This window comes from Bacillus rossius, chromosome 7 (assembly GCF_032445375.1).
Source record: "Bacillus rossius redtenbacheri isolate Brsri chromosome 7, Brsri_v3, whole genome shotgun sequence".
Classification (NCBI taxonomy): Eukaryota; Metazoa; Arthropoda; class Insecta; order Phasmatodea; family Bacillidae; genus Bacillus; species Bacillus rossius.
In genome coordinates, this window is record NC_086335.1 from 22,485,494 (window position 1) to 22,512,794 (window position 27,301).

The following is a 27,301-nucleotide window of genomic DNA, read 5'->3' on the forward strand; positions in this document are numbered from 1 at the left end:
TGTTGAATTTTTTATTTACTTCATTTCCTCTAATGTTTTCTTCAAACCTTTATCCTTCAAAAACGAAGGTTTTGATGGGATTTGAGGATTTGGTTGGCCCATCCCTAATAATAAATTAGGAACATACGTATTTTCAATTTTGATGATAAATTTGACTGTCAGTAAAAAAAAATTTTGAAAAAAAATTAATATTCAAGTACCTAATTAATTTTCATTCTATTCATTAAAAATTATTAGATTTGGGCCGAGACTCAAAAATCTAGTTCATTGTACTCAATCGTACGAGACTTAAACTACTGTTATGCAAACCCCTTACATTGAAGCTTTGCATTTATATTCTTAATATCTATTATTTCCAGAAATTTATGCAGTTTTATCCAAGGATAGTATATTTTACATGATTACAATACCCATATAACCTATATCCAGATATTTACATCTCAAAACCTTAGAAATTGATGCCATCCTGGAATGAAAGGCCAGCAGTATGCCATAGATTTGTAACACAACAAATTTATTGAAGAAAGTATTTATATGTTTCACTTGTACTTTTTTCTACTATAGCATCTGTAAATAATATTGATGCTCTTCATAAATGTAGCAGAACTAAAGGGATACATCTTATACTTATATATTCATACTTTGAATATCTAATCAAAATTTCCAACTGCTTTTTTTTGTTTATAAAAAGAGCTGTTATGCATTTTGAATTTAGTTGGTGCCAGGTTTTTCAATACATGATGTGACGTTTAAAAAAATTGATAGTAAATTATGGAAGTTCAACAAAATATAATGTTTGTTAGCTCAAGTCAGCTATATTAATAATATGTATTTAATACATAATTAACATGTAAATACCTAATAATACCTAATCACTGTAGCTGACTTAACTGAAAGACTTTAGTTATCCTTTTCCTAATACTTTCCAGAAACCACTCATGTAGAATTACCAAAATAATTAATATAGTCCTAAATAAGAGAAAAATCAGGGTTTGAAACCTAGATACACTCAAACCTCTCTGAAACGACCCCTCACGGTTCCCAGGAATAGGGTCTTAATAGAGGGGGGATCGTAATAGATGTTTTCCGAAATTTTCAATTGATTTCACCCCCCCCCCCCTCCCTCCCCACCCCCTTTTCCAAACCGCTACTCGCTAAGAAACCAGCCGTACAATGGCAGGATGCTGTCACTCACGATGCTAGACGGCTTTGCTTTAAACCCACTTCAACCTTCATGACAAGTCCGTCGCCCTACAGGCCACCTCTAAAGAAAATATGTCAAAAGACTGTTTATTTTTACTGGTTAGTTTACATGTACGTTTTATGCTTGCCGTAGTTAAATACACTAGAACCCCGGATTTAACGAAGCAGTGATTTTACGAATACATTCTCGGGAACCGTAAAAAAATCTGACATTTTGACCAAAATGTGAAAATCAGAAAAAAATTAAAAACAAAACGAAATGAAAGATCATTAAAATCTGTTAATTTTAACACACAGCGTATTTTTGTGCCGACTTTAATACTTCCAATAATGTTCATGTAAGAATAACAAAAAAATAATGGGACAGTTCCTTTAAAAATATGGCAGCTGTAGGTTCTGCAATGCGAGTGGGCGCACACTTAGTTCGCCCGGCTGGCTGGCGGCAGCGGCTTCATGACGCATAAGCTCACCCCTCCCTCCCCTCGTTAACATTCTTCAAGGCTAACTCATCCCTCCCAGACACACAAACCATCTATTGTCCTCCCTTATAACACCCCAACTTCGCTATCCTTTGAAAAATCTTTAGTGAGAAAATGCACTTTTCACCCTCCCTTCTCCCGTAATATTGGGCTATTATGAATGGGGTACTAAAGCGGTGAGGGAGGGGTAAGATCGTTGTAAATATTTTCGGACCCCTCCCTCCCCAACCAAACACATCTCAATTCATAACAAGATTCCTTATAACCTACACGTATTGCCGGATGTTTTCAGCCTGATCCATGCAAGTTCTTTAGCCACGTTTTGAATGAAAACAACTGGCGGGCCAGTGTTGTGCCCTGTTTTGTGGACACATAAAGAAAGCTTCTATCAATTTGCTGACAGTTTTAATTTTTTTTTTACTTTCCTCGTTAAAATGAAGCAGATAACGTGATTGTTAACAAGTTCAAGCAGCATCTGAGATCGGCCGCAGCGCACGGTATGGGGAGAGGGTGAGCAAGGGCGAGCGAGCGGCCGACTACATGTTCACACGCTGCGGCCGGAGGGTTTTTCCTGCATTTAAGGGACGTGGAATGGGGGTTGTCAAGCTCTGACAGCGGTCGACAGGAAGTGGTATCTATTTTTAGATATGCGCTGCCTACGTCAGTACAGCACTCGGCAAAAGAAATGCAGTAACACGCTACTCACCACAAGAAACTTATTTTCTGTCCGATTTTCGGCAATTTTTTCACAGTTCCTCGAAATCGGGTTGTAATAGAGAGGTGGTCGCAATAAATGGGGTCGCAACAAAAAGGTTTTACTGTACTAATAAAATTTATGTGTTAATTTTTCCCAATTTATACCAATGAAGGAACTACTTTCAACAATTACCAAAATAAATTTCTACTAGTAAGAATTTACTTGACCCGTAGTATTATAGCATAATCCATTTAAATACTCTACATCTAAACAATTACCAAAATACAATTTCTACTAGTAAGTTTCTACATGAGCCTTAGTATTATAGCATAACCCATTTAAATACTCTACACCTAAAACAAAACCTTCTACAAATAAGTGATGTGTCATACTTTTTTCCCTGGTTCTCTACTTATTTTTTCTGGTTCTCAGTTTGCTTACAGTTCTCAAAAATCCGTTCTCTTCTTGGTTCTCAGTTTTAGGTTAATCTTCACACAGTTTGAAATCACACCAAAGCTATAGTTTATCCTAAGAAAAGTAAGTGTGTTTATTTTCTTATGACTTGGCCCCACTTTACCATAATCAAATTACGTACAAGTCTCCTGGCCCCTTGTTAGCACAGTTGCTTCACGTCTCACTAGATTGTTGGAGCAGCACTGCACTGACATCCTATGGGATATGACATAGTAATATCTGGTAATACATAGTAATAACTTTTTCCTCTGGGCCACTATTTAATTTAGACACATCAATAAGAAAATTGGTCGAAAAAAAATGACAAAACCATAGCTTACCGTCTGTTAAAAGAGTATATAGACACATGGTTGAATTATAAGTGATTTAGGGTTGCAAAAGTAATAGGAAATACCTACAGTTATGAGTATTAAACAAATCTTAAATCAAGGTAGTTTTTTTTTAAAATAAGTTTTAAAAGTATATTGAGCCTGTGCTAATTTTTCCACAGATCCGCTTTTAGTTGAAATGCTGACCCCTGTCTCCTAGTGAAAAGAGGGACAAAAAAGAGTTGAGATCTCAGCACAAGGAACTCTGATTACAGTCTGACACTTCCTGCTGGCGTTGTCTTTTCATCTGGGTGAAGGAAGGGAAGCATGATGTCTTCATCATTGTCATGGTAGCCAGCAATTTGTATAGATTTACAAACTTTACGTTCACTTGACACATGGGGCTTAAAGTGAAGTTAGAAAGACGTCTCCATGTTGGTCAGCGGCAGTATACCACAGGGTTTTACCAGAAGTCTATTTGTATTTTCACCGGGGAATGGTTTAGCTGTTTTGCTTTCCGTAGTACCGGATACCGGGATTATATTTACGCTTTTTCGATGCTGGTTAATTTGCAGAGGACCGGCAGAATAAAGAACCGATAACCGGGACTGACACATCACTGCTACAGAACTCGAGCTTGAGTCTACAAAATATAATAAAATCTTGACTTGACCTAACTCAAAGGTATAAATACTGAATTTGGCTCAACTCAACTCTACTAAAAAATTTGCACACATTTCTATCCCCAAAAATTACTCTACTAGTTTGGATTCCATTATATTCTTTTCTATTGAAAAATTATGTTTAAACTATTATTTTAAATTTGTAAACTTTGAGCATCATAAATATTCAGGTGTACAGGATGACCTCTAATACAAGGTGATCTCGAACATAAGACAACCTTGAGCTTAGTACTATTTCGACTAATATATAACCTCTAAAATATGATGACTTCCAATATAAGACTATCTCTATAGCATTTCAAATAATACAATATGTTCAATTGTAAGGGAGAAAATAATAAAAGGGTAATTTAAATTTTAAATCAATATCAATTATAAGATGACTTCGGATTGCAAAACATTTCCTGGTATGAATCAACTTCCTTTGTAAAATCATAAATAAAATGATATTTTACATATAAGATAACTTACTATTCAAAGTGGCTATACTCACGTGTGAAATAATGTTCAATTTTCATTTACAGGTGAACCTTAAGGAAACATTCTAATTTTAGTTTTATATTCATGAAAGCTCTTAGACTATTATTTCATATCTGTTTTCTTAAATAATAGCAGTATTCTCACCTGATATTGATTACTGTTATGTGATAACCTCGATCGTACAATGTCTTGGCATTGAATATTCAATGATGTGGAATGCCAAACTACCGGATTTCAATTACAAACCAAAATATTTTAGACAGCAATATTTTGCGATACACTTTACTGTTTTGGTTGTAATTTTTCATGTACTTATGAAGTTTAGAAAATTTATGCTTGAGATTGTTTTTAATATCAGTGATCATTAGTATAAGTTTACTTTATGCTTACATCATACTATTAGTGATTATTTTCATATCCAAAGAAAGTGTACGTAATTTCTGGCACATAAGACAATGTAGCATATAAGATGAGCAGTTTACACCTTCATATGATACTATTTGGTCTTGCCTACGGAAATGGTACAACTTTTTTTTTATCAATATGCTTTCGTAGTATTTTGGGGTGGATTTTTATGACAAAATTATTTGAACAGCAACTGATTTTGTAATGCTCACTTAGATAAGAATACTTGACAGTGTGTTGGTTGGAGGACAGAGAGGGCGAGATGTGTATTTGCTCACTGCACCCTAGCAGAAAGGTGAGGGGAAGGGAGGTGCCTGAAACTTTTTGACGTGCAGATTTATACAGAAAAGGGAGAGATCAGATTAAACTACCTTACTTTTAAATCTTGCAACATAGAAAAAAAGAGGCCATATCAGAAAGTAAAGCAGAACACTTACATTTAGGGATTGTTGGTGTGAATAAAATGGTAGAAAATAGGCTCAAGTTGGGCCATTAATTTTAAAAATATCTCTTCCCCATCTTCCTTAATACAACAGCAGCCTAAGTACTGTCAAGTGTATGTACTCAATGCAGCAGGAACTTTGGTATCATGGTTTTAAGACATGTAGTATCTGTAAGTTCTTCAGACTTGCATTAAATTCTAGTCTTATTTGTTGCAAATCGGTATAACATCAACATAACAGATATAAAAAATAATTTATAGACAACAGTGTTATTTTTTGTAATAAACTCAAATTTAATCATGAGTATTTTTAAGGACACTGTGTACTTGAAATCAATTTTTCTTGAAAATTTTCAGTTTGCTGATGTCTTATCATTATCTCAGAATTCTTTGAATTATAGCTAATCACACAAGCTCAATCAGTACAGTTATAAGTGTAGCCTAGTGACACAGTTTACCGGAAAGTAGTAAGGTCTCTTAGTAATCAAAAACATATGCTTTTTCGTAGTTTCTCTTTACATACTGTAGATGTGTTCTGCAATGTAATTTTTTGTTTGTAATCTATCTATTGTTTAGAACCTTGTACATATGTCAAAACTAGTGCTGATGTTTTATTTTTTTACTTCTGGAATAACACTGTAGTTTTTGACCACAAAACTTTGGAAACCAGATGCTGCGAACCCTGGCATCTTGGCATCTGTAACTGCTTCATCAGTTTTGGGAAGGAAAATGGTAAACGTGTTTCTGTGATGGTGACTGCTGCCCCCCGGTTCGCGGACTAAACCTGAACGTTGTGGGTTCTGTCCGGATGCTTGCAAAGAGCACTTCGTCAAGCAGCCCAGGAGCAGGTTGGAGATTGCTTACTGTTTACCGCTTGGTTCCTGGTGTCACGTCTGTTGTTTCATCAATTCGGAACTTTCTTTCCTCAATGTAGGTATGGTGTTCAGGGTTTGTATGGTCAGATCTGGGGCAAATTATCTTTGCCTTATGCTTATTAATGTTTTTTTTTAATATTAGTGGGCTTAAAAAATTTCCGGTCTTGTGATATTGGCTTCACAAGATTTTTATCACATGATTATTTAAACATCTAAAATTAAATCTGTTAAATTTACTTTGTTAGATTTTGTAATATAAATGAGTTAAAAAAACCTGACTGTCATCAAAATGTCATAAAACTTTGAAATCTTTAAATAATCATAAATTACTGACGATAATATTACTACAGTGTTAAATTTTGCAGAATTCCTGTACCATCAAATGACATGAGGCACATCTTGACATCAAAGTGAGTCTCCCACTTTCGAATTCCCGTAGCTGTGAATACCAGCAGTAAGTTTGCCAATAAACGTTAGCAATCCTGAACCTCTTGCATGAATAAATTCCCAACCCTCTTGTCATTTGCCAGACTGAAGGCTCTTGGCACTCCACTCGTTATTCATGGTGAATCCCTCCGCTTGCCGTGTTACTAGTTGCCTGGGTTTTTATTCCAGCCATCACTCGCTGCACTATATTGCACACTGTTAAAGCCAGTAATCTTCAGTGCAAGGAAATGATCCCAGCAAGGTACCCAAAAAGCCCATCACTTTTGGTTCCCTAGAATGAAAGTTATATCTACTGAACAGCTACGTATTATTATAGGTAAAATATATTTTGGGGGTTTGAAATTATACAAAATATAGTATACCAAATGGTAAAAACTACTTTAAATTTAGGTACTTCAAGCACAGCGTGTGAAATTTACATTATGTAGTGAGACTTGTATCCTATAGCTTTAAATATAATTATTATTTTGATAGGTAGGTAAATAGGTAGTTCGGTACTGAATATTATAAAAAATAAAAGTTTATATTTTTATGATGCAATATTAACATTGATAGTTTTTCAATAGAAATTAAACAACATACCTTATGCTTTAATTCAATTTTAACTAGTGTAAAATTGTTATATATTTTTTAATTGCATAATTTGAAATTATATAATTCATAATCCAAAAAATTTTTTCAGGTACTTTGGATTGCTTTGTAAATGTAATTCCTTATGATAAAATTGTAGCCCCAAATTTTCTTCACATTAGAGTTTACGTTTAAAGTTGAGAAAATTAGGTAATAGTTTTTTACAAATTTTCATAATTGAAGTCTACCCAGCCCTTTTCCCCAATTGGAAAAAAATTGTCTGTTTTGTCTGCTTTTTTTGTTCTGGGCAGGTGATTCAAATCTTTTAATTTTTTTTCTGTTACACATCCTCTGGGTTGTATATATATTTTAATATTATTAATTTTAGAATGGCTCACAAAAAACCTAAATTTTACAGACAAGGGAAAGCTACGACGTTCGGATCACGGATTTTATTCAAACTTTGTACACATTTAGTAGTCCATTAGGACACCATAATGTGCAAATAGGAAGGCATATTATTGGGCGTCTTTGAGAAAATCACAAAATAAGTTTTACGTGTCGAGTATGTACTGGTGAGTTGTGACCATTAGCGCGAGATGGCGGTTGTCCAGTGGTTAGCGTTCAAGCTCCGTAATCGTTGGATTGACTCCTACTCATGTTTTTTTTAATTCATATATTTTTTTCCTTCATAATTTGTCATATTCTTGCATATAATATATATATGTATATCGTATATCAGGGACTGGAAGTAACGCGCTACTAGTAACGACGTTATTTGTAACAGTTACTTTTTATGGTAACGATCGTGGTAACGCAATATATTAAGTTTTCTGTAACTGTAACTGAATTACATTTTTCTGCCTTAAAGTAACGATAATTGTCGTTACTTCTTGCTTTACATTTTTGAAATGTATTTCTTATTGAACGAACAACGATTTGTTGATTTTTTCAATCCCAGAATGAAAATCCCGACAAGCATATTATTTGCGATGGTATTTCTTGTACTTGTAAAACTGCTGTTGGCTAGCCTGCGCTGGATTTTGATTGTCATTTATTTAATATTTGCGACATGCGGGTTTACTGCTGTGCTGTTTAATTAATTAACCTACCTGTGCTCGTTGCTGTGCACATGCACGAAAGCAATGACAGAATCTAATGAAGCGAGAAGCCTAGAAAGCAGTCCAGAATTTTCGTTGCCGTGGCCTTCATATTCTAATTTTTTCGAAGTTCGGTCGAGTGATAAATATAACCTTATTGTGAAGTGCTTGTTGTGTGGTGCTGCAAACAATTTTGTAGTGTGAACTAATTACTCAATGTAAATTAAGACCTATTTAAATTTTTTTCAGTTTAAATAAACATATATCTTTACAAAACACAATGTTTTAGTAGCTTTTAATTATAACAATATTTCGTATCACATTTTTAGTTTTTCACAAAGTAACTGTTAAAGTAACTTACAGTTACTTTTCTCAGAACTGTAACTGTAACTGGTTTATTTTCAGTAGTGTAACTTGTAGTTGTAACAGGGTTACATTTCCATTGGAGTATTTGTAACTGTAACTGAGTTACTTTTTAAAAGTAACTTTCCGGTCCCTGTCTTATATATAAAATTCTCGTGTCACAGTGTTAGTTACGATACTACTCCGAAACAGCTTGACCGATTTTTATGAAATTTTGTATGCATATTCAGTAGGTCTGAGAATCGACTACTATCTATTTTTTATACCCCTAAGTGATAAGGGTGGTCCACCCCTAACTTTTTATTTTTTGGACAAATTTTTTTTTTAATAATGTGGCATTAAAAAATAGATACAACCCTAAATTTTCACCCTTATATCACCAACCCCTAATTTTTAATAGAATTTTATATTTTTCTACCCCGGTCGGTAGCTAATCAATTAACACTTGATCAACCTTCCCCGCCTACAGCGAGCTCATTACCTGTATTAACACATAGAGCACATATTAATATGAAATTCCATCCCTAAGGGAGTGAAAAAGTGATAATTTCATTTTATAACAGAAAAAATCATAGGTCATAGACATACAAGTACTGAGTGAGTGAGTGTCATTTCTCTGTGTCTGCCACATGATCATACACATAGTAAGGTCTGGCAAATTCGTATTTTTCTCCTTGGTGAGACCAGCCCGCTTAGTGGAGCTCGCAGCGGCTAGCAAAATAAAGGCGCTCATAACAGTTTTGTTCTTAACTTAGTCAATAGATAGAGTTAGTTGCCTTGAATTTTAAACGCACCAGCGTTTGATGCGTTTGTCATGTCTTTAATTTTCGTTTGTTTGTGCCGTATGCGTTCCTATACCATTCATCCGATTGCGATGAAATTTTGGTGAGTTGTTATGCGCATGCCCGTGAAGGTTTCTGAGACGGTATAACTATTTTGCAATAGTTGGAGCACAAATCCTTTCAAAAAATGTGTTTATTTCATATTATATAGCGGCACTTTGTCTGTTTTTGTTGTATAAGTGCACACGCATGACACAATTTATTTAAATATAAAAGAGACAGAGATAGAGTGATATATATATATACATATATATATAGTGAGATAGAGACAGAGAGAGACAGAAGGTTAAGTTGAGATAGAGCGAGGTATAGAGAATGAAATGGGTTAGATAAAGAGCTATATATGTATAGAACTATATAGAGATTTATATATAGAAAGATATGGGCGTTATATATGTATATATGTAGATATACAGAGATAAATAGAGATAGAGAGTTACATAGATATATATAGATGTAGATAGAGATAAATATATATTTAGAGAGATGAATAGATGATTTGTATATGTGTAACTACTTCAAACATATTACAAAACAAAACTGAATGAGGCATTGCAATGCATGCCGAGCATTAGCTAGATAATGGAATCTTTTCAATATTAGTAATCTCTTATTTTTAAGCTTTTTTCTATAGTGCTTTATAGAGTCTAGACTACTTACAGACCACCAATTTTTAGATATATACAGGTAAATAACTATACACTGGCAGAACAACGTCTGTCGGGATCTGAAAGTGATATCAATTATTTTGCACACTTGACATTCAAATTAAGAAGACAATTACTAACTGCATCTGATTTCGAAAAAGGTGGACGCTAACCACATGATCACCGCCATCTCTCGCTCCTGGCCATAACACACTGGTACATACTCTACACATAAAACATCTCTTGCGATTTTCTCAAAAATGCCCAAGTAGTATGCCTTACTACTTCCACATTATGTTTTCCTAATGGACTACTAAAAGTGTACAAAGTTTGAATAAAATACGTGATCTGAATGTCGTAGCTTCCCCTTGTGAGTTGGGTTTGACTGTTTGATCCAAGAGGTACTTTTCAGACAGTCAGTTTATGTAGGATAAAGTACTAAGTTCCAGTATAAAATTTAAGGGAGAGAATTCATCTTTATTGGAAGATCTGTCCACTACCATAATTAAATAGTTTGTTTACCTCTAGCAAGCCTAATATTTTGATTTCGATAATTTTTGTTTTCTTATTGATATCACCATAATTTTTATTATGTATATTATTTGAAAACCATATTGAAGAACCTTTTTGAAGTCTGCTTCTGATCTATGTTCTGCAGAAATGGTTTTTTTTTTGTAGGAACTGATTTTGTCCCATTGCTGTTATCTTTGTTAGGGTGCAGTGGGAAGTGTGGAGCAAAGGCATCAGTTTGGTAGTTGTTTGTGGTAGACTGTGTCCCTCGTGGTGACGGCCGGGTGTGTGGGCGTAGTCTCGTCTAGTCGTGGCTTGTGTGGGGTCTCGGGGCGCGGGGCTCGTGTCTGGTCTGCTCGTGTGCCTGCGTGCTGCACCCGTCACACTCCCCCTGTTGTGTTTTGTAGAGCGAAGCACTGTTGGAAGTGAGCTTGCAGCAAGCCCCCGTCGCCGGCACTGAGTCTGGGGACTCGGCAGAGACCCACGAGGAGATACCGGTGTGTGTTGTTGGCTAGATCCTCACCTCCACGCCTCTCTCTTGTTCTGATATCCGTAAGCTAATTAGCGCACTACTTATCTGCGCCGTTCACAGCTTCACATCAAGGTAACTTCATTTGTTACTTTTTGGCAAAAGTGCTGTGAGATTGAAATGAATTTTTGACATTTGTGTATTATAACTGCTATAGTAGTGGGAAATTTCTATGACACTTGTAAACTAAAATTTCAAATGTGAATTGTCAATGAATGTGCATTTGGACTAATGTGCATTTCATTATTTTTTAAGGTTATTTGTAAGCATTTACTGTTACATGTTGAACTGAACTAGCAAATTCACAAGAATGCTAATGCAAGAAACTACGAAGAACTGTGTTTTGTTTATAACAGGCTGTTTTTTTGTAGTGTTTTAATTTTTGTATTGCTCATACTGCCAAACTTACTCTTACTGAAGTAGTTTCAGAAGAAGAGGAAATACAAATAAGGTATCAACAAAATATACAAACTATGTATGATAGCAACTGTACAGACATTAAAAATCAAGTAGAACATAAAATATCACGTACAGAAAACAACGGAGTGACACTAACTTTCCACTACATGGTGGCTTTGTCAGAAATCTTTGTGGTTTTTTTTTTGTTGCATTTTTGTCTGCATACTATTGTTATTTCATTGAAGTTGATAACTGCAGTGCAGTTACCAGTGGCATCACTCTGCAGTCTGTACTGTAAGTCATTTAAAAGAGGCACATTGTGTGTTCTTTTTCTGCCAGCTTGAAGCTTGACCTAGCAAGTGGCATTGCTTGAAGGTTGAGAACTATGCACCTGTATTCATATTATTCATAACGCTCACTATTGAAGAACCAATGGTCATGTTTGTGCTGTAAGATTTCTAATCATCTTTCATGGGCTAACAAGGTTTTTATCTTGCATTTTATCAAATGAGTTTAAAAATTTAAGTGTAGTGCTTCTTCATGTAGACGTTAATAAAACATTACACTTGATGGTTATGTTTTCAGTCGGAGGTGGAGCCAAGAGGAGGCTGGAGAATATGAAGTATTTCTTCGCTCCACCCCCTTCCCCCATCAGATTGCATCTATGCACCCTTCTGTATTTACCATTCTTGCCTATCAGTTTTTATTTTCCAAAATAAGCTCACAGGTTTTGGACATGTATATATTAATTTGGAGTACCTAAGCAAGCGTAGGCATACTTTGAATGGTAGTATGGGCCTAATGGAGTTGGTAACCCTTCACTATCTATAGAAGGTCAGTTTGATCATGTTTCACAAGTGAGCATACTTTCTGCCAATCACGGTTGGATATGCTTCTGGCCGGGTCAGAGACAGCACGGGCTGTCTGGGTTTTCTGAGAGGGGGGCCAGAGATGTGGAAGATTGAACAAGCGCATTGCAGTACTCCCAGGTGGGTTCTCGTCTTGAGTCGACCACAGGTTAGCTGAACGTGTTAAGGAAGTTGGGTGGCTGTGATGCTGGGATGTATCGCCTCAGCCTCTCACTGTAGCCCCTCCCGAAACACCTCCAGTCGCGATGGAATGGCGTAGCCATTTCCCATTTTCTATTGGCCACGCAAATTCAGTCCTGTCCCTAATGGGGAGTATAGACTGGTCGCGTAAGGGATTATGATTGGCTTGTAATAGATTTGCACGTGGTGAATTGTGTGAGTAATCAACCAATTGCTGTTTCATCTAGAAACATGGGTGATTTGTTGAAGTTGTTAAAGAGTCCACTGTAGAGTGAACGGTGTGTGTCTGCCGGCTGCACCGTGGCTGACGTGCGTCCCGGCCTGGGTTTCCAGAACAACGAGTACATGCAGTCGGTGGCGCGCTGCCTGCAGATGATGCTCCGCATCAACGAGTACAGGTTTGCCTTCGTGGCCGTGGACGGCATCTCCACGCTGCTGGCCATCCTCAGCAGCCGCATCAACTTCCAGATACAGTACCAGCTGGTGTTCTGCCTGTGGGTGCTCACTTTCAACCCGCTGCTCGCTGAGAAGATGAACAAGTGAGTAGTGGAATATAACCACAAGTTTCCAGGAAAGTTTCCCCCCCCCCCCCCTTTTTTTTTTAATGCCAGCATACATATAGGTAATTTAAGATAGGTTGATGTACGTCATACAGTAATTTATTTTCTGCAGTTTGGTAGGAACGGTTTTATCACTAATTCCTTCCCCCCCCCCCACCCCCCGATCCAACACGCACTTAAAATGATAGAGCTGAGCATGGGTCCTACCCAACTCTTAAATTTTAAATGAGCTATTAGTAGGGACCGGAAAAATTCGCAGGTTCAATGACTTCTAGGATGAACTCCATAGTTCTACGTACACTCGGTCAAATGCCACCCACTCATTGGCTGCTGTCTTGTGAGACGTCCCAACGTAGCAGCCTGTGATTCTTATAAAGCTTTGGTTGGGTGTTTCTCATTGGCCCAGAGTCATCCAGGTGAGTTGTGAGCCAATAGCAGATGCATCACTGAGGTATAACTGCTTGTGTTTTAGCCTGTCGCGAATTCTGTCGCGAATTGAATTCGCGAATTTTTCCGGTCTCTAGCTATTAGGTGATAAAGAAAGACATATATGTTTTATTTGATTCTATTTGTATACAAAATTTATTTGGGTTTCTGTAAAATTTTGTTTCTTTGGAAAATTTCCCCAAAAATACTTTTCCGGAAAACTAAAATCTCTACAAGTTGGTGCCATTGTCATTGTGGCTTCAGTACCGTGTTACTATCTGATATTCACAAGATGTCTGCAGTTCAAGAAAGTTGCAAAACTGAAGGAGACCTAGTCTCAACAGTCAGGTACAAGATTCCAAATAAACAGTAATTGTGCTGGAAATTACAAAACTTTAATTTTCAGGCTTTTGCTAACTTGTGTTTTGTTTCTTTTCATGTATAAATTCAGTTAAAATACTTTTTTATTTAGAAGACTTATTCAAGGAAACAATTCTTAAACATTTACTAAAAAATTTAGTAGTTAATAAATTTGTCAGCATTCATAATCCCATAGTGCGACAAAATGATGCGCATGGTGTCAAATGCTGCCCACATCAGGTACGCTAGCCGGCAGTGGGCCGGTAGCGAAGTCGGAATGTTGCAGGGACATCATGTCTGGCTGCTGTAAGGACAAAGCATTATTCCTTCACTCCATGGTTATCAAAAATTTTGAAGTTGGGGCACATTCAATTTCCTAAAAATAATTTTAGGTGCTTCATATACAAATTTCTGGGAAATATGTTGTAATAATTAATGGATTGTCTAAAACAATGTCTGATAAGATGCTTGGTTAGATAGAAAAATAACTGCAGTGCCATACTAAACTGACTGACTGTTCTAACAAACCCTGTAGAGTTGTTCAAATAACACATAATAATAAAGTGTGAACAAAAAGAAAATTGGAGTAAAACCTTCTTAAGAAAATCCCCTTAAGAAAATTTCCTGCGTAGTAAGTTTAAACATATTATCACTAGACCTATAAATACATACAGTTTTATGCTTTTAATAAGATTTCCCTGTTTTAAGTCAAAATTTCTAAGTTTTTTTCTGAATTGGGATTTACTTTATATATCCATTAATGAAATAGTGTAACAGAGTTACTATATTTATTTTTATATTGAACATATAATTTTCTGGAATACTACTACAGGACATCTTGGGAATCTTTCAGGGCACACCGGTGAGCCCTGGCACACTCTTTGAGAACCTCTGCCCTACGACCTTGTACTCCACTTTCTTTCTTTACAAAATTAAAGTATTTAAAATGAAAAAAAAAGCTGCTCTTTTTTGATTGGTGAAAGATTTTAGGGAAGTGAATATACTGTGCTCAATATTCTGTCCTTGATATGTTAACCAATTTTTATTTTAAGAGAGTTTCTGTCAGTGCCCAGCAATAAATGAGGGCCTGCTGATAAAGATTGCAGTGTTTGTGACAAGAATTACTTCCTCGTGCTGTGAAATCTGCCCGGTACTGCGTGCTCGCCTCCCCGCCCAACCCCTTCCCCCTCGTCGCACCATAGTGCTAGGGCTGCCCCTCCTCTCGCGTTCCTTTACCTCCTGTCTTCCTCTCGGCTCTGCAGAAATGTCACGTGCAGGAGGGAAAATCTATATTTACACATTATCATCCCGTTAGATTGTTATTCAAATTTAAATACAAGATTGGTAGAACGAGAACTTAACTGTTTACGATTCTATTTTATTTGTGTTTTCCGGGAATGGAAATTTGTTTCTGTAGAGGCCAAGTGTTTCACCTATATGTGACTTGTGGTCATTACTAAACTGTCGGCTAGCACTAGCCATTGGTCAAAGACTGATACAACGAATGTAATCTTTCTACTCCCAGCAATCCTTATTTTATTCCTTCTGCAAACAACCCACCAATCCTCCACAGTAAAAAATATTAGTAAAGGGGGTGTGAAGTGACGTGCTACTTACATAGCTTTCTGTAGATTACTGGGTCACGTATGTATTGTCCTAAAATAACTTCTCTAACTTCAGTACATAGTTCTCCACCCAATGTTTTTCTGTTATAAAATCATATCATAATAAAATCTTATCATTGATGCAGAGTTCATGAAAGTAAGTAATCAAGGGGATAAAAAATCTAGTTAAACATAAAAGCATGGTTTTTTTTTTCGAGTTTCATAAAATAATTTTCTAGTTTTTTTAAATACATATTTTGTTTTACAGTATTAATGTATATGAAATTATTCATAAATTCGTGTGGTATAGATTCTACAAAGGTTGTAAGAATCTCTTGATGTAAACAAACAATGCTATTGGTAAGCAGCAATGGTAACCTGCAGGCTACTAAAGAAACTACATGAAAGAGCTTCAGCTTTTGGCTGCTAGATCACAGTGGCTGTCCTTACCAGTGAATTAATCTAATTCCATAATATTCTGCTAGTCTTTCATTCTGTGAACTGTGATTTTTTTTTCACTGTTTGTTGGTATCACTGTAGGTAGTCAATTTAACTGAATTTCACTCCGACCTGTAGAAGCTGTTCACAGGTATACCCCTGTAAAATTTTGATATCAGTGAAAAATAACAGATAAGGATTTCACTGCTCACCACTAATGAAAACAGTAGTAAAATTATTTAAAAAATCCTTGGTAGTATATTATTAAGAAAAATTTTGTTTCTGAATTTTTATTATTTTTCAATTTGATCCATGTTTAATTTCTTGCTTTTAAAGTGTGTGTTTGAGTAATAGTTTTTTTTTTTTTTTAAATATAATTCTTAGGTTTAGTCCTGCTACCTCACAAAATGTTTTGTTCAGTATTTGACTTTTCTGCCTCCCTCTTATTATGAGCTTTTTTGTCGCATGTCCTCACGTAAGGCTTACCTATTTCTGCCCGCAGGTTCAACGTCATCCCTATCCTGGCAGACATCCTCAGCGACTCCGTGAAGGAGAAAGTGACTCGCATCATCCTCGCTGTATTCAGGGTGTGTGTTCAGATCCTTTGTAGCATTTGATATTCTTACCAGTATGTTGGCGTTATGGTTTTCCTATGCTACAAAATAAAAAATGTCTTAACTACTGAGTTAAAAAATTATAAAAGATTTTAAACACTTTGAGATCCAACTTTTTATAGCATATCCAAAAAAAGTAATTAATTGAACTATTCAAAGTAAATTGTTCATTAAAAAAAATTTTAATCCTCAGTTGTAATAGGGGATTACTATGGGATGTGTGGCAATAATTAATAATAAAATATATGCGAGAAAATATCAAGGTTGAAACAGTAAAGCTTCAGAACTTCTGTAACGGGAGATTACTATGGGATGTGTGGCAATAATTAATAATAAAAGATATGTGAGAAAATATCAAGGTTGAAACAGTAAAGCTTCAGAACTTCACCTGTTGATACATAGCAGTTAACAACACTAGGGGGTAGAAACGACATAGCTCAAAACAATTCAAACTTAATGATTATATTTGATAGAGCATTAAATCATGTGAGAGAACATAAACAAAAACACTTCATTGTACCTGGAATTCGGTTAGTTTCCGTCCTGTGCAGGTCACTTCCGATGAATAATTTCTGTTCTTGAAGTTTGAATTTACTAAAAATTACCTTAAAGAAAATTCTATAGAAATAAACTTATATCATGTCAATAACAAAATACTAAAACTTTCATAAAATTTTTAACAAGTTAGTTACCATCATTATCTCATACTGACCTGAAGTATCAGGGGAGTGTCTGAAACTTTTATCCAAACCCTTATTACTACGACTTAAGAATTTACTTTATAAATATAACTAATCTTGACTTAATACTACTCAGCAAGAGGAGAATTTCCATGAAGAGAAAGAGTATAGTGGACGTATCTTAAAATCCTTTAATCGGGACCTCGGTTCCTCACCTGCCCGATTGAGCCTAACGAACTTCTTACTTCTTCACAACTTGATTCACGAACTTGACTTCCAACTTGTTACCTTGTGGGCGGAGCCGTGCGAGAGAACCCCGCACTATGGCAAACATCCGCTTAAAACTCCCTGGAGACCTTTCCAGAATAATTTAGCCCCTCTTTACCCTAATTTTTTAACCAAGAGTCAGGCTAGCTGAGTGACTCCATTTTTGCCGGGACATGAGGGTGTTTTATGCCCTGATTTTGCCATGACGCGAACCAAAATCGTCAGCTGACGGTCACATTAGGCACACAGTTGTCCAAACACCACAGGAATGTGTTGTGCTTGAACAGCGCTCGCCCGCGCTAGCCATCATAACATAATTACCGCATGGCTGAGGCAGCCACACAATGTCCGAACAATGGAACACGTAAAATTTAATCGGCCAAGATAAAAGAATTCTGAACCGCAACACTATACTATAAACTAGGGATGGGTTGAGTACACATTTTTATCGATTCCGATACCGGTACCGATTCCTAAATTTCGATTCTCGATTCCGAGTCATTCCAGTTTTAGATTCCTGGTAATTCTGGTCACATAATTAAAACTACTTTAGAATTGAATGCATTATGTAATGATAATAACATGCATAAATGATAATTATAAACTTAGGATTAAATGTTCAGGTTTTTTTTTCAACTACCAGTGAAGAAGCATCTTCACATAAAGTTTGTTTGCTAGTACTAGGCTGTGCACAAAAATGTTCAACATTTAGACAGGGTTCTTTAACAGGCGATAATGCCGATAACATAACATCTTTGTTCAAAATGGGTTCAAAGGTAGCACTACTTTTTTCTGTGGTACCTTTTGACTTGGTTGGTGACAGTGCTGTAAACAAAAGTTTACTCTGTTTTTCTGGTAGTAATGTGTGCCGGGATTTCAAATGCTTCATTAAATTGGTTGTAGATTTGGAAGTACCGCCCCATGAAATTTGCGCACTACAATGATTACAAATTGCATATTTGTCATTTTCACTATTGATGCGAAAATGTTCCCAAACTTTAGACATGTTGATACAATATGAGACCATTTGCCACGTAATTTTAAACGACAGTCGGCGAACATTCGTTTTAGTAACAAACTAGTAAAACACTTGAAAATAGTTTTAGCAAAACAATATTTGTGTTCACAGTAACCTCAATAGCACGACGGTTAATTACTGTTTTCCTTTGCAAGTAATAAACACGAGCCTCTGTTGGCGGTATGGCCAGAGAATTCTTTAAAATCGATTGTGCTTTCATTATACAATTTGTCCCGTACGCAACGAATCGATACGTTTCGACTTGACTTTGTTTTATGGGCACCAGAGGTTTTGTGGAGGCCATCATCCTTGAATGGATCACAACTAAAATGGTGGCGACACCTGATGTGATCTCGTTTCATAACCGTCACTTTCTTCACAAAAACATTGGACTTTTCTTAACTGTAAATAAAATTAATTAGTCTTTTTACAATTTATTTACGTCTAATACATGAGTGAGGAATAAAGTTCTTAGATCGTGGAGTTTTAATTAGAGGTTAAACATGCCCGGTAACATTGTATTTTTTTTATTCGTATAAAATTAATATTTAATAATAATGAGCATTATTAGGAATTTTATGTGCATACGGCAGGTAAGATTTATTAAAATATGTAAGAAAAGCTCGGACAAAAATATATTACTACTGTATTTGCTTAATTAACTTAACCGATACCTAACCTACCTTGCCCTTTTTTAGTACCAGATACTGAGTACCCAAATTTTTTAATAATCGGTGGTATCGAGGAATCGGAGAATCGAATCGACCCATCCCTACTATAAACAGTAAATTTATAATTTTTACATGAATCATAACATTATAAGTACAGGTGTTATTTTTTTAAGGTTTATTTTAATTGTAAATGTTACAATGCAATTCATAAATCTACATATACCTTTTTATAATTGATATATGCTAAAAAAACTATATTTATTATACCATGTTAAAAATATTTTTCATAAAAACGCTAAAATAGTGTATAATTTGTTTGTTACAATACATCTATTTTAATTAGATATGTTTTATATTCATGTTTAGATAGTATTTCATTGTTATATATTATTTGTATACACAGTATAGTTTTGTGTGTACTTGCTACTTTGGTAGGTATCTGGATATTTGAAGTGCATTTAAAAATTATTACAAAGTTTATTTAACCTGTTTAAAGTTTCCGACTGTTGGTTCCTAAATGCGTTTATGCCATGATTTGCCTCTAGCTCATTCTAGTAAGTACAATGTAAACTAAGCCTGAAAGCTTCTGGATTTCTCTCCAGAGCCTGATTATAAATGTTGGCTGAACACTCGGGTGTAATCGGAAATAAATATGCACTGAAGGAAGCGAATAGCTATGAAGGAAAAGAAAAATATTGTTTGTTGATTCGTCACATTATTAATTAGTCACATTGTACGTATTTAATGCTACACAAATGCCAATGCTATTGTGTGCACTCATGTAAAATAAAAAAAATGTGCCACTTTGAATCTGTGACAGCACTACTTCAAAACATGACATAATTTATTGGCGTGGTACTTGAAAACTGCACAAATCAAACAGGTTACTTCAAGGGACAGTTGTATATGATGAAAATTCATATAAAGAGCTAGAATTTAATTATTTTTTATTTTCATACAGTAGTTGCAGGTAAATGCCACAAGGTAAATTTAAATTAGTGATGAAGTACCAAATGAGTGTAGTTAATGCTAAAAATGTTGGACAAATGGTTATATATCTCAACTTAATTTTTTTCAGAACTTGATAGAGAAGCCACAAGACGCGCAGGTGTCGAAAGAACACTGCATTGCCATGGTTCAGTGCAAAGTGCTTAAACAGTTGAGCATCTTTGAGCAGAGGAAGCTGGACGACGAGGACATTGTGGAGGACATAGACTTCCTGAACCAGAAGCTGCAGGCGTCCGTGCAGGACCTCAGGTTGGTAACCACGCAACTAGAGTTCATCGGTCGTTTGGTTTTGTGTCTTTTGCATTTGAAGCACGCCTGTCTGCCAAGTTTGTAATCATACAATTTCGTCAATTGTTAGTTTTTACTAGGGATGGAGCGAATCCTGATTTCCTCGAATCCGAATCCTAACTCAAATCCTCGACTGGAATTGCAGAATCTCGAACCTAAACCCGAATCTTTTAACAGATGATGTCCATATATCTAATGTGAGTGAGATGTATTCTGCTTGCACTAAAAGTCCCTTGACTATCTCACATGTAGTTTGGTACATTTCTGGTATAAGTGTATTTGCCAGAAATTTTCTTGAAACCATTGAATAACAAGGTTCCAGAAATGCAATAAGCTTTCTGAAGCCCAACTACTTACGCAACTCGCTTTCTCCCAGTCGCTCGACAAGTACTTTATCCCAAGTCAACAGCGAGTGTTTTCCAACCTCAGGCCTAGTCAACTACAACCTAGAGATTATAAATCTGATGAGCAAGTTTGTGCTAATTACTTGCTCTACTAGTACCCAACTTACTCGGCAAGTTAATTCACTGAACACTGAGTGAGTTACCTTCGTTACTTATCGTCACTGTCTCTCTTCAAACCCCAACACGAACCACAGCGGCGCTGGTGCTAAGTTTGAACTTTCTCAAAGAAAATCAAAATCCTTTATACTGAGTTTTCCAGGATAAGTCCAATTCAGTGACTGATAGGCAATCAGGCGGTCGTTGGGCAGAGTAACATTTTTTCCAGTGATGTTGTTTAGGGCGGTGGCAGGACATTGGTCGTAGTTGAGAGCTTCCCTCACTCTGCTCTACCTGGGCAGTAGAGGCCTAGTTATACCCTTTTACAAAGTGGGGTAACTCTTTTGTAACGGTCACCAACTTCCCCTTCCTTGGTGTAGGTAGAGGGGTGGTGGTGTCATGCAACAGGTCACGTGGTCACCCCCTCCACTTCGGCTCCGTGTCCCCACCTCATTACGACACAAAAGGAAGTCTTGCAGGGAGGGTAGGCTACCATACAAGTATTAGTGTACGAAGGGAGAATGACATTCAGGGAAAAACCAAGTCAAGTCCAAGAAAAAAACATACACCAGTTGTGGGATGGGAAAAGCAACCACAACACTTGTAACCACGATATTTGGTGTGATGAAATGAATACAAATAATATCTTGTTTATCAATTTTAAAATTACAAATATGATTTTTTTATATTAGTTCCTGCGAATTTTTCATTACTGTTTAGCGAGACAATAGTGAAAAAAAACTTTTAATACTTTTTGCATGTTTAAAACGTTTAGTATTGTTCATGGTTATATCACACAAATGACTTGACCTCGATAGTGAACTATGGTATACGTTGAACTCATGAGGTGTGATATGTCAAATATTTTTAAGAAAACAAATATTCTTTATTTGGAAGGTTAGTATTTGAGTTGTGATAAAATACGAATATGTAGTTCATTATTTGTATTCAAAAATTAAAATATTTGCAAAGGCCTACTGGGCACCATTGTGACTAGTCAACGTTGTCACATGTGGTACATGGTGAGAGTCAGGGAAAGTGTTATGAAGGACAGGGTGTGTTAAAGGTCTGCAATAGTAAACACAATTGAGGAGTTCTATATAAGAAGGTCAGTACAAACTCCTTTTAGGGAAGTGCTATTTCTGTGTTCTCTAAGAATACATCATTTTCTCTAGATATCTTTGCATTTGGTTTCAGAATAAAGAATATTGAATCAACTGTTGTAACTCCATAGCATCGCCCTAAAAAGTATTTATTGTAGAATATGCTTTTTTTTTACATAAAAACTTATTATGACTGTTTTATTACTAATACCGTACTAGAATCACATTTTGCAATTTTCAAATACAAAGAGGGAAAATCTATATTAATTTTTTTATTCATACTGTTCTTACAGAACAGGGCAAACTATGTAAAAATGGCCTATAAATAAACATGGCAGAAATCCATTTGCTGACAAAGAGCTTGTGCATTTTTATTTTTTATTTTTTCTCACAACATAGTACATGTACATTATAAATTATAGAGTAAAATATGAAATTTCATTTTAAATTTTTTACTGTGGGGTCCAAAATTTTTTATTTAATTAAGATGCAAAATCTTTACAGCTGATTATCTCAAAACCGTTTTTTCCTCTATACATAGAACTCCCCAATTATTACAGTTGTACAGAAGCTGACTTCCAGCAGTACTACCGTATTTACTTGCATATAGGTCGCGGCAATTTTACCAGATTTGATGGGGAAAAAATGAAGTGCGACCTACTGTATTTACTTGCATATAGGTCGCCATCGCATGTAGGTCACACCTATAATTTGAGGTCTTGTATTTGGTATTTAAGATTCCCCCCATATAGGTCGCACCAGTAATTTAATGACGTGAACGGCCGGCGCGCCGTACACAAAAGAGTTAACGGGTACTGTAAAACTCCGCTACTACAAGAGCTGATAATGGTGTGATAAATTGTTGTAACAACAAGTACTCGTAATAACAGAATATAGATAGTTGAAGTCAAGTTAGTTTTTGGAGTAGATAATCACAGCGACAGACCGACAGGATGCGCTCCCGCCCTTGCCGTCAGCGATGTTTATTTTGACAGCTCAAGCAATTATCTTTTCCACGACTCTTCACAGCGTAAAAAAAAGAAGAAAAAAAAACACTTATTAACGGCGAAGGACAGTCGTATAAGCCCATAAAAATATTTATTTTATCGAGAATGGACTATACAACCTGGCTTTTGCCGCACGCGGTGTGGGAGGGGAGGAGGATGCTGACAGTTTCTCACCCAGAAGGTTGAAATAAGGGAGGGAATATGTTGAAATGTTAGTGGGAGAAAGGGGGGGGGGGTGTTTTTAAATGGCTTGTGGCTCTTGAAGAATTAGCAGGGGATGGGAGAGGTAAGCGTCACGTCACGTATGACGCCTGGCCGGACGAGTTTCTTACGCTCTCGCAGAAGTTACCACAGCGGCTTTTCGTGCGGGTGGGTAAGATAACATTACAGCTGAGACAGCTTTTTGTGGACACGCCGAGCTCGGCTAGACACTGCCGCGTGGACAGTCTAGAGGGCTGGTGTCTATTTTTAGCTGTCTTTTGTATGCCTGCCTGCTTACAGTACAACTCTTGCCAAGATAAACGTGAACACATAGTGCCCAACAAAGTGTAACAGACTTGTTTTTCAGCCGATTTTACTCAAATTTTCGACTTTCTCTGCTCAAATTTTTCACGGTTTCTCAAAAAACTGTCGTATAAACGGAATGTACGCATCAGAGGGGGAGGTCGCATCGGCGAGATTCTACTGTATTGCAAAAAAAATTCCTCAAAAATTTAAAAAAAATTTTTCTTCACATATAGGTCGCACTTCATTTTTTCCCCATCAAATCTGGTAAAATTGCCGCGACCTATATGCGAGTAAATACGGTATGTGTGAAGACATTTTTTTTTTTAATTTTTGAGAAATTTTTTTTGCAATACAGTAGAATCCCGCCGATGCGACCCCCACCTCTCTGATGCGTCCATTCCGTTTATAAGACCGTTTTTTGAGAAACTGTGAAAAATTGGAGCAGAGAAAGTCGAAAATTTGAGTAACATCTGCTGAAAAACAAGTCTGTTACACTTTGTTGGGCGCTATGTGTTCACCACGTTTATCTTGGCGAGAGCTGTACTGTAAGCAGGCAGGCATACAAAAGATGGCTAAAAATAGATACCACCCCTCTAGACTGTCCAAGCAGCAGTGTCTAGCCATGTTTTTTTCTTCTTTTTTTTTACGCTGTGAAGGGTCGTGGAAAAGATAATTGCTTGAGCTGTCAAAATAAACATCGCTGACGGCAAGGGCGGGAGCGCATCCTGTCGGTCTGTCGCTGTGATTATCTACTCCAAAAACATGTCACAGCATTTCAGGATAGCGTTGTTCTTATATCTTTCGTTTATAGCCGAATGTTTTCTACGTGATCCACACAAGTTCCCTCGTCACGTTTTGAACAATAATAACAACCAGCCGGCTAGCATAGCCGAACTCGCGTGACGTGGTTTCACTTATTTTATTCTGTGCATTTTTTCAATACAAAGCATTGTTTTCGAGTTATAGTCTACAATTAAGACATTTTAAGAAGTCAGGAATCTAACTTGACTTCAATTTTCTATATTCGGTTATTACGAGTACTTGTTGTTACAACAATTTATCACGCCGTTATCAGCTCTCGTAGTAGCGGAGTTTTACAGTACCCGTTAACTCTTTTGTGCACGGCGCGCCGGCCGTTCGCGTCATTAAATTACTGGTGCGACCTATATGGGGGGAATCTTAAATACCAAATTCAAGACCTTAAATTATGGGTGCGACCTATATGCGATGGCGACCTATATGCAAGTAAATACGGTAATTGTTCCCTGCACTGTGGTTACTGTGGTCTGTGGCAGCTCCTTCGACGAGTACGCGACGGAGATCAAGTCGGGGCGGCTGGAGTGGAGCCCCGTGCACAAGTCGGCCAAGTTCTGGCGCGAAAACGCGTCGCGCCTCAACGAGAAGAACTACGAGCTGCTGCGCATCCTGATCCACCTGCTGGAGTCCAGCAAGGACCCGCTGGTGCTGAGCGTGGCCAGCTTCGACATCGGCGAGTACGTGCGCCACTACCCGCGCGGCAAGGAGTGAGTTTCATTTGTCACATCACATTTACAATCAAACATCTAATTATTCACCATTATTGAATATGTTTCTAATTAAATTTGAACATTAGGCAAATATTTTTTGCACACTTCAAAGTAGTCCAAGAAAACTTGTGGCCAGTCAGCGTGATTAGGAAAATGAGTTTTGCTGCTTAAGTTTATTTTTTATTTTATTTTATATTTTAGTAATTTCCAATAGTATACTTTGTTTAGTTTTTATTTAAAATGTAAATGTAGTGTTAAAATTTTGGAGTAATACTACAGTGAAATTCCGTTACAACGTACTTCAGAATAACGTATCTTTCAGTTCAACGTATGATTTTAAATTTCCCGCTCAAAACACCAATGTAAACAATGTAAAAATATTTCACTTTAACATTAAAAACACCTCCTACCTTTCAATACAACGACCATTCTTTTCCAGTTATGAGGAAAATTTTACATAATTGTTTTTTGCGCAGGAGTTCTTTAATATAAATGTACGTTATGATTAATTTTTATCGCTTTCAAGAATCGTTAACTACTATAAAACGTAAACAAACAATGTCTCAACGATTCATAGAATCATAGTACAGTATAACGTGCCATTCTTCCTCCTCCATGGAACACACACTTTAGTGCACGAGACGATCTAAACAATCGATTGTTGTCTCGCCCCTCTTCGAGACAATTGTTTTTAGTTGCGCCAGCTTTTGGTTATTTGTAGAGCACGTTTTAAAAGTTTTTACTAACGCAGATACAAACGTTAAATAAAAATTATATTTTAACTTATAAACGTAATAGAAAATTAAATGTTAATTTATGCAGGTTAAGTTTTGAACTGTTTTGTGTCACAACATGGCCGACACGCTTTAATTGTGTTGCCATGAAGATAGGAATGACGCCTGGCACAGCCATGCTCGCAACGCACGCTACTAGAGCGGCGCTATGGTTATCTATGGATGCGAGGTTTGTTTACGTTTGACGTGGCGCGAGGCAAACAATATTGTCGATTGAATATTTTAATCGGGAAGCCTACAACTCGCGTAGTTTCGGTTCCCTGCAAGAATTTCCGAAGATTTTCGAAGTTTTGCGTTTTGGTATTAACGCCACTTTAGCCGCTAAATCATAAGTTTCAAATGAAAACAAGCATGTTGTGACTAACCTAACCTAACGCTTCGATTTTTTAATTTCAATTTTTGAGAGAAATCCGAAGTTAAACGAACGTGGTAGGGAACCGAAACTACGTGAGTTGTAGGCTTCCCATTTTAATCAGGATGGTTGGCCAAAAAGATAAAAAGAAACTCAAGCAGTTCACATTGAAGGAGAAATGCAGATGTAGCACTGGCATTTGGTTTGGTGCTCACTACACTGTCAACAATCGCTAAAAATTTATTAAATTGTACGAACAGTCATCTTTATCTGCTGGTCGCAAGAGACTTCACCTAGGAGAAAACAAGGAAATTCTGTCCCAATAAATGTACATATCTGCAAAATAGTTAAACCAATTTGTCATTTTGTGTTCGACAGATATAAATTTTGTACATGTAGGTCTAGAATTTAGGCTACTGTATTAAGTTAAATATTTTTTTTTTTTAAATTCTTGTTTTACAAATATTTGCTTCCAAGCTAATGTAACATTTGATCCCCTACTACATTATTTTTAAAAATTCAAAAATACTACGTTTTAAATGTAAATATATAGACTTTCAGAATAAAGTACTTTCATTACTAAGTATAAAAGTTGGGGCTTTATTGATGTACTTTATAACGAGATTCTACTGTATAACTTTTTTCGGCGAGTTGGCTGACATTAGAAGCGAAGCCGTCTGCGATGGAATGAGTCAAAATTACCGTGTTTTATCACAGAATCGTCGCACGCGCGTAATCGTCGCAACCATATTTTTGGCTGTCAAAATTGGGATAAAAAATCTTCTCGCGTAAAAGTCGCATGATGTTTTTGGTCCCGCTAGTAGATGCCGAACGCTTTGTGTAGGTATCTTTTCCATATAAAACAATGTATTTTAAAGTATAAATCTAATATTTATTCGTTCATTACCACTTACCGTATATACTCGTGTATAGCGCGCCCTTTTTCCCCCTCAAGTAAAGGAAAAAAATAAGGATGCGCGCTATACACGGAAAAAAAAATGTGGAGGGAGGCGGGGAGGAGTGGAAGTCGTTAACTGACGGGTGACGGGTGACGTTTCTGGCCAGCCCCCACACAC

At 36.5% G+C, this 27,301-nt stretch overlaps 1 protein-coding gene across 2 annotated transcripts in view; it reads left to right on the plus strand.

Moving 5' to 3' along the window:
• The window catches only part of LOC134533729 (V-type proton ATPase subunit H), a 76,246-nt gene that overhangs the window by 21,961 nt on the left and 26,984 nt on the right, over positions 1-27,301 (plus strand). The window contains exons 5-9 of one of the 2 annotated variants that reach the window (XM_063371320.1): positions 10,933-11,022; positions 12,836-13,041; positions 16,393-16,477; positions 20,219-20,397; positions 24,849-25,076. In XM_063371320.1, the coding sequence (XP_063227390.1) occupies positions 10,933-11,022; positions 12,836-13,041; positions 16,393-16,477; positions 20,219-20,397; positions 24,849-25,076 (788 nt within the window). The remainder of the gene's footprint in view (positions 1-10,932; positions 11,023-12,835; positions 13,042-16,392; positions 16,478-20,218; positions 20,398-24,848; positions 25,077-27,301) is intronic. The other variant, XM_063371321.1, reaches the window with a different exon arrangement.